This window comes from Panonychus citri, unplaced genomic scaffold, assembly GCF_014898815.1.
Source record: "Panonychus citri isolate SS breed McGregor unplaced genomic scaffold, ASM1489881v1 Contig00116, whole genome shotgun sequence".
Classification (NCBI taxonomy): Eukaryota; Metazoa; Arthropoda; class Arachnida; order Trombidiformes; family Tetranychidae; genus Panonychus; species Panonychus citri.
This window is the reverse complement of record NW_026515521.1, coordinates 630395-639527: the sequence shown is the minus strand read 5'-3', so window position 1 is coordinate 639527 and position 9133 is coordinate 630395. Positions and strand designations below refer to the sequence as shown.

At 33.3% G+C, this 9133-nt stretch overlaps 1 protein-coding gene and 1 long non-coding RNA gene across 2 annotated transcripts; both read left to right on the top strand.

Annotated features, from left to right (window-relative positions):
* Positions 1–319: 319 nt before the first annotated feature.
* Positions 320–3485, top strand: LOC128390191 (NPC intracellular cholesterol transporter 1-like; the record flags this gene model as incomplete). Its single annotated transcript, XM_053349869.1, has 2 exons — positions 320–1105; positions 1175–3485. Coding segments are annotated over 2 exons (2814 nt in total), but the record flags the coding sequence as incomplete, so codon positions are not given.
* Positions 3486–4672: 1187 nt separating this feature from the next.
* LOC128390171 (uncharacterized) lies at positions 4673–5807 on the top strand. Its single transcript, XR_008325581.1, has 2 exons — positions 4673–5329; positions 5395–5807. It is a non-coding gene; the product is annotated as an uncharacterized LOC128390171 (long non-coding RNA).
* The last annotated feature ends 3326 nt before the right edge of the window (positions 5808–9133 follow it).

Sequence of the window (9133 nt, the reverse complement as noted above, 5' to 3'; positions counted from 1 at the left end):
CTAACATTTTAGGCAACGTTCCAGTAGAATTTAGCTTTATTCCAGAGAATCGTGCAAATGAAAGTCACCTCTCGATTTTTTTATCGGGAAATTATGACCTGATGTTTAGGACAAAAAACACCCATGAGTTTAGATATGGATTGACCAATGTGACTATGAGCCCAGTGTTAAGGAGTAGCTATTGCGCTTTCTCGAATTTCTATCCAAACTCGTCAGCCCCTTGGATTGACAAAGGGATTTTATCATCATTTGAAATCATCGATTATTATGTTTACCTTCTCATCTCAATTTTGTTTAATCTTGGTTTAATGATACGATATATGATATAACCATCGGAACCATATTAGTAATACTCACAAGCCTTCAACTTATTTATATCCAAGATAAGATCACCTCTGATCCAGTTGAATTATGGACTTCACCTAAAAGTCAAGCTCGAAAAGAGAAACTTTACTTCGATGAACATTTCGGTCCATTTTATCGAACCAGCCAGTTGATCATAAAGAAAACAACAAATGAACCAAATTTTGATTATACATCAGCAAGTGGAAAAAATTATTCTTTCAATCCAATATTCGAGAAAGAATTTCTTTTACAAATTCTACAAATTCAAAATGAAATAACATCTCTGACCGTTAAATTTGAAGGTAAAACTGTCACATTGAATGATATCTGTTTCAGTCCATTGGGTAACGGTAAATGTGCCGTTCAAAGTGTAATCGGCTGGTTTCAAAGTAACGAAACCCGATTCGAAGGTGATCCAATCACCAACTACACTTACCTTGACCACATCATTTCTTGTCTCAGTAATCCATATGCTCCTGATGATAGTCTGAAACCCTTTCACTATCCCTGTCTTGGTGAATATGGTGGACCCGCTCTACCTAAAGTAGCACTTGGAGGTTTCAATCTTGCTGATTCATTAAAATCTGCATCTGATGCTTATTCTAAAGCAAAGACTCTTGTGATAACCATTTTAATAAACAATCATGTGGAAAAATCAGAAAACAAGAGAGCTGAATCATGGGAACAAGCATTTCTTGACTACATGCACTCATTTAATCACACCAAATATCCCAATCTCGATATATCATTCTTCTCAGAGGTAAATTATTCATATCATATTTTAATCTTTAGACCAAATTTTCACTACTTTCTTATTCCATATTTACAGAGATCAGTTCAAGATGAGATCACCCGTCAAAGTCTTTACGATATTTCAACGATCGTTGTCAGTTATTTGGTAATGTTTGCTTATGTCTCATTAACTCTTGGTAAAATTCCGTCAAAAAATCAGTTCTTTGTTCATTCCAAGATTGGACTTGGTCTTCTTGGTGTTATCATTGTGATAGCCAGTGTCGCCTCTTCTATTGGGCTTATGATACTTTTCGGTTTCAATTTAACTTTAATCATCATGGAAGTGATTCCTTTCTTAGTTCTTGCTGTTGGTGTCGATAATATTTTCATTCTTGCTCAACATTTACAAAGACACGTTCCAGCAGAAGGAGAGACAAGTCAAGATTCTGTTGCCATGGTACTAGGTAAATGTGGACCATCCATTTTGATGGCCTTCGCTTGTGAGGTCACTTGTTTCTTCATCGGGTCATTATCGTCAATGCCTGCTATCCGTATGTTTGCTTTGAATGCGGCACTTGCTCTGTTGATTGATTTCCTATTACAAATGTCCATTTTCGTTGTTGTTTTATACCTTGACATGGAAAGGTCAAAATCATCCCGATTCGATATCTTTTGCTGTTTCAAATCCAACAAACCCAACAGCCCAGAAGCCAAGAACGAAGTCGACGAAGCTGGACTATTACATAAAATTTGTAAAGATCATTATGCACCATTTTTAATGAAAGATAAAGTTCGATTAACTTTTATTATCGTGTTCGCCCTATGGTTATGCTCATCAATCGCTGTGATCAATAAGATTGACGTTGGACTGGATCAAGATTTATCAATGCCCCACGATTCCTATGTACTCAAATATTTCAAGTCACAAAAACATGATCTCATGGTCGGTCCACCAGTTTATTTTGTTCTTGGTGGTAAATTTAATTACTCTGATCTTTTCCATCAAGAACTTATCTGTGGTGCCAGTTTTTGTGGTGAAAATTCACTCTTCAATCAAATCAGTCAAGCATCTCGAACTCCCGAATCAAGTTACATTGTCGATACTCCAGCATCTTGGCTTGATGATTACTTTGATTGGGCAACTACATCATCTTGTTGTCGTCTATGGAAAAATGATACCAGTCAATTTTGTCCATCAACTTTAACCGATGTCAACAGAAATAAGGAGTGTTCATTATGTCCAATTGCTGATGATGATTCCACAATTAAGCCAAAACAGTTTTACAAGTTCTTACCTGATTATCTATCAGATGTACCAACAGCTTCATGTCCAAAAGGTGGTAAAGGTGCTTATGGGGCTGCAGTTAAATTGGACGAAAATGGTCAAGTATTAGCCAGTCATTACAGCTCATTCCATTCCCCGTTAGTCACATCGAGTGACTTCATTGCCGCCATGAAAAACGCTCGCTTCTTAGCCTCTAATATTGAGAGAGCCATTGGTACACAATTACAAGAAGGAGAAGAGGTCACAGTGTTCCCATATTGTCTTGTCTACGTTTACTATGAGCAATATTTAACCATCTATGAAGATTCAATTAAAAGTCTTGCCCTGTCAATCGGAGCCATATTTCTGGTATCATTTGTCTTGTATGGATTTGACATCAAATCGTCAATGATTGTCGTTTTCACCATAGTCTGTATAGTCATCAATCTAATGGGAATGATGTATTGGTGGGATATCTCATTGAACGCACTTTCGTTGGTTAATCTTGTGATGGCCTGTGGTATATCGGTTGAATTTTGTTCACACATTGCTCATGCTTACCTATTAAGTAACGAGGAGACCCGAAAGGAAAGGTCGCAAGAAGCACTTGCATCAATGGGATCCTCGGTTCTTTCCGGTATAACATTGACCAAATTTGCTGGTATTCTGGTTCTCGCCTGGTCGACATCTCAAATTTTCGTTGTCTTTTATTTCCGAATGTATTTTGGTATCGTTATCATTGGTGCTCTTCATGGTCTAGTTTTATTACCAATCCTATTAAGCATATTTGGAGGTAAACCAAAATTATCTAGAAAATTGATCCAATCAACTTTAAATAATCCTGAAAACATCCAACACTAATTAAAAATCTTATAATTTTATAAAATTATTGATTAATATTTAGATAAAATTTCAATGAAAATATTTTATGGTCTCTATTCTTGACCAATGATCTCCATAATTAACATCTAAAAGCCAAATCACTAACGAAATGTCAACGAAAACGAAGCAACAATTCCTAATTTTAGATAATATTCTTTTAATTGAATAACTATTATAATAAAATTCCAATTCCTGTTTATATTTGTAAACTACGATTTTCAATCAATCCAATTAAATCCATTGTAAAGTTATTACATCGAAACCATTACAATGTTGGTGTTTTCTTAGATGCATCTAATGCGATTAACATTATCCAGACGAAATACAGCCAAAGACTTTGAGTTTGTAACCACTTTCTTAATTATTAGCGCAGTTAATGATAATCAAGTAAAGATAACTTTTGATATCTAATCAGTTGACCATTTTAAGACCACATCACTCAAATGAGTGGACAATACTTATTATCATATCTCTGGGTTAACTGTATCTCTCATTGATTATCATTAACTGCTTGAAGTATTTAAAAAGTGGTTAGACTTTCAATTTAATTATTGTTTTAGAACGTGAAACTTTCTTAATAGGTCATCTCTCGATTAAGATCACGGATCATGGAAGAAAATATTAACTATTAATATTTAAAGAAGATATCTAACAATAATAACAAGTTCAGATTAATATTAAAATTCGAGACGAGAGAAATCAATTAGACCAATTATTAATACTTCCATATTCACGCTTACAAAAAGTACAAATCCAAGTGACATATTTTGATTGAAGATGACGAATTGCAGCTTCTAATTCCGGTTTCGCCTGATCAGTCACTAGTGTTGTTGCGAGAATAATCGAGAATCGATATTTCTCGAGATTTTTTGAGGTGAGAAATATCGAGAAGTGTTCTGATTAATCGAGGGGTAAAAGAAAGAAAAAAGACCGAGTAAAGGGGAGGAACTTACACTTCGATTTTTATGTTTTGTTTTTCAAAAAAAGCGCTAAAAAAGAAAGTGAAAAAGAAAGAGAAGAAAATATCGATATTTCTCGATAAATGGTTCGATATTTTCTCGATGGATCGAGCAAATCTTCAAATTCTGGTCGATCAAATTCAGAAGTTACAGTTCGACGCTCACGATCACGATCTCTAAGTTCTGGTCGTGCAAGTCGAGAATTGATAGTTCGGGCTCTCAATCTGGATCTCGAAATGTAATTCCAGGAGTAGGGGCTAGGCGGTCAAATACTGGTGTATTGGAATTACCTTTACGAGTAAAAATCATTTACGAAAAGCCGCTGGAGCTAGTGGTATTGATCAAAATTTAATCAAACGCCGATTTATCGGCAGCAATCTCGATTTCGGCCATTCTGAAAATGTTTTCAATTTTAAAAGAAAACACTATCGAAGAAGGATAACTCTTTTGAAAATTGGTAAGTTTACTGATCATAAGGATTTTAATTAAATTAGTATTTATTATTTAACTTTTTTTATTGTGGTCAGGATCTTCACTAATTGTAACATAAACGAACATGAAATAAAAAAGAAGCGAGACAATTCCTTCGGTAAGTACAGTTACCAAGTGTTCGTCGTTGAGCAAGAATCTGGTGTCTCACAAAAGACCTTAAACGCTTGGGCAAAAACATTCTTCGATACCAATAGAACTTGTCGGTATCCTGGTTGCATTTGTAACAGCACATTCGTTGCTGCTGGTAAAGCTGGCCAGGACGAGGCTCGACACATTACCAGGTGCTATGCCCGTTATGTGTGTAACGATCGCAGTTCACATTACGGGATTTACTCAACTCTAACTGGACATTGGCCTGATACTTGTGCTATGCGAGCTACAAGGGTTCACGAAGTTGGCTCATTCATTCATTCACTGGTTCTGACAGTGAATCAGAACTGGCATCAGCAGATAACCATAAAGTTCCTGCGGTCACTGTTGAGTTGGAAAAATTTCGAAGAGATGTACACTCTTTCGGTCAACCGTTCAACGCGATTAAATCAAATACTATGGTTTTTAATAACCCGATGGCCAAAATGATCACCGATACTGCTGCGGAAGTGGTCAACCAAATGATTGATCATGAAATTCCGGTTATACTGGATCGCAATATTGTGTAAGAAAATTTTATCTATTCATTTTTTTGCAGTATTTACCTAATAATAATTTCAATATTTACAGTGAACTTTCCAAGCCTATTTCTTTTTCTCGAAAATTTTTGGCGCAAAGTTCAAAGTGTTGAACCGCGATAGCTGTTGATTAAGCATTATTTATTTCATATCATTCAATATTTTTAGATAATTAGATTAGATTTAGTTTTTTCGCAATTAGAAATTATCAAATTCACCTCTCTATTTAGTGTACATATTCCATTGAATAATAATCAATCAACATACTAATAGACACAACTTAATTAACGTTGTTGTCTATCTGGAGTAATTTTGGAGAACGCGCATCAGAGGCGCTGATTTTTAAATGACAAAACATTTGCTAATTTTGATAATGAAATCAATTGAATTTTATTGAAAAAAATTTGATTAAAATACGAGAAAAAAATTGTTATAATAACAATGATTATTATTAAAAATCACAAACATTTTCTTACACTAATTATTGTTTTTCTTTATTAACCTTGATTTAATTAATTTGTCGCATTTCAAAAGGCATCAGAGGCGCTGATTTTCAAAAGCAAAAATAGTAATTTAACAATTAGCAGATGAATTAACTAATTAACTGAATATAATTAATCAGGTCAGTTCACTTTGTTGATTTAAATAATTTAACCTTCTCGAATCATCTTGTTTATTTAATCAACTCTTCAATTATAAAAAGACACAAGAATTAGATAGTGGTTAGTTTAATATTTTCTTTATTTTAGTAAAGTTTTGATGAATTGAAATGAAATAAAAAATTGTAGTAAAAATAATTATTTGTGTAATAAGTTAATAAAATTTGTATTTAATTAAAAAATATCGTTTGTAATTGTGCGTTGATTCAGACCAAATATATTGTATCCAAAACAGCTGATCAGAGAAATGGCTTTTTTTCAATTTCATCTTGTAACTATGGAAAAGTTTAAGATTGCTGCCAAAAATTTAAGAAGCTCAGCAAGTCTAAAAGAATATAAATTACCTTGTAGAGAGAATGAGTTTGACAATTTGTATAATTTCATTATCACCCAATTTACTGTTCAAACTGGAGGGTAAGCTTGGTTTTTATTTTCTCTTTCAATGTTAATTTTTTTATTTTTCGTTTTTCTCTTAATAAAGTGTCTTTATCGTGCTGGTGTTCCTGGAACAGGTAAAACAGCTACTGTTAGAGGTGTGCAAAGAAGAGGAAAGTTGCTTCGATTTCTGGAGATGCTCGTAAAGCATTGGACATTTGCCGTCGATCGATTGAGATGGCAGAAGAAGACTTTTCTGGACGAATAGTGAGTGATGGTGAATTTCAGGTTTCTTTGGCACATGTTAAAAAGCCATCGCGAAACGACCTTATCACCTAAGATGATCTACATAAGAGATGCCTCAGAATTTGAGAAAATCTTCTTCTAGAAATTTGTAAACATTTCCAAATATCTGGAACTGAGGAAGGAACATGTGATATTTTCACTTATTGATCGAAAATTTGTTCAGCCGATGGCTTTCCTGGTGTTAATTTCTCTGAATTTCTCGAAATAGCTCATTGTTTACACGAGTCAGCGTTAATAATATTAGCATCAGGAGCTATACATGCTCAAATAATGCGCAAATGATATCCAACGATAATAACGAGTTCAGATTAATATTAACGAGCAAATCAATCAGACAAATTATTAATACTTCCACATTCACGCTTAAGGTCAACTGTAATTACATTTTTATTAATATTCGTTGAACATATTCGATATTAATTGAGAATAAAAATTGCTTCGAACAGAAATATTTTATATTCGATTGATTTAAATTTTGATAATATAAGTTTCAAGAGTGTTGGTTATTAAATCGAGGGTTTCATTTGATGAACGAAACATTCAATACAAAAGACAATCAATGCAAGAATATTAAGTGCTACAAAGAGCTTAATTAAATCAGCATAATTGGAATAAGTGATCGGTTCATATGCACCATCAGGTGTAGCACTCAATTTCTCATATCGCCAACATGGTGGGTAATCTACTGTTAGATATTTAGTTGAAGCCACTTTTACTGCTCTACTCTGAGCAACACTACAATATCCTTGTTCAGCGCATGAATATAAAGATCTGATGATCCAACGTTTCTTATTAAGGCTCGTGTTCATAGCATAGGCCAGAGAGGTCAGTTCTGTGTAATAGGAACTTGAGCTAATGTGGACGAGGAAATCGGTTCTATTCCTTTTATCAAGCTTTTCTTGGCAAAAGAGTTTAATTACCTGACGGTGTATTGCACTACTTTCGAAATGTACCAAAATTGGTCGATTAAGATTTTCTCGGAAATGTTTTGCCGCTGATTTAATTGTGACGATTGGATTTTGGTCACCGAAAGACTTATTGGCTTTTGAAACATAGACTATCAAAAGCAGTGCAATTAACTTTGGGATGAGAATACAAGTCGGGCCATTTGTTTATTGGAGGTGGTCGAAATGATATCGAGTACTGAGTCGTGAACGATGTTGAAAATAGATGGAAAATGTAGTGAACAGAAAACGAACAGGTAAGAAACAAGAATAATCCAAATTTACCTTTGATTATTACGAGAAATTGATCAAATGAAGATTTCTCAGAGATAAAGTAGCCCAATCGAGTAAAATATATTACCAGTGCAAGGATAATTAGGATAAGCATGAAAATATAAATTGAATATTCGATGAACTCAAACGATGATAAGATTCCCTTGTCAATCGTACTACTTGATGAATTTGGGTAAATATTCAAGAAGATACATTCGCTACTTTCTATCACCGGGCCGAATGCCAAATCATCATCGGGTCGAAAAAAGAACGGCGTTACCTTTGGAAAAATAATATCATATTTGGCCGATTTTAAAACGTCATCAAAAGTTTCATTATCACTTTTTATATCTTTTAGATATTCAAATTTCATAGGAACACGACTCAAGATATTCTCAAGAGTTAATTCTTCGGATAACTTTACATATGGACTGGATGGATTAAAAAGCATTAGAACGTTTAAAGGATCTTGAGTAAAATTCATTTTCTGATAAAAACTTAACCAAACTAAAATCTGAACTAAAATATTCAGTTTCGTGTTTCTGGATCTGGAGATAGAAAGACAATCGAAGACGTTGATTGCATTTTTTGTTTCTTTTTCTTACAAAATCGGCACAAAAAGAAATCAAAATGGATAAAATGTCTAACATTTCGAACATTAAAGAGACATTAGTATCTCCAATAAGAAATAAAATATCAATTTCACTCACTCAAATTATCAATTTCCAAGTTTCGATTGAAAATATGATGAAAAATTTACTTTTTCTACTCTTTATTTTGATCGATTTGATTGCTGACTTTCACTTCAATTAAATCACAGGAATATTATCCATGTTGGAATTGCGAGATAATTAAACTGTTCTACACTTATATTAGTCCAGAGTTTAAGAAATATCTGTAGTTTGTCGTTACCATATTTTTTATGTTATTAATAAATTCGATGGTAAAAATTTACAAAGAGTTTCGAGTTAAAATACTGAATTCATTTGATAGAAAACTTAATAACAATCAAGAAATTCAATATAATCATAACGAGTTGGATGAAAGGGACAATCATTCATATCATTTCATGTGACATCATCATAAATGTATTGAGAATAATAATTTTATTCAAATAAAAAATTATTGGGTTACTTTACAAATTAATGGATTGTCATCAAAGAAAACATGAAATTGTTTTATTGAATTGATATTCTGAAGTACATAAACAAACAAAATAATAAAAATCGTGATG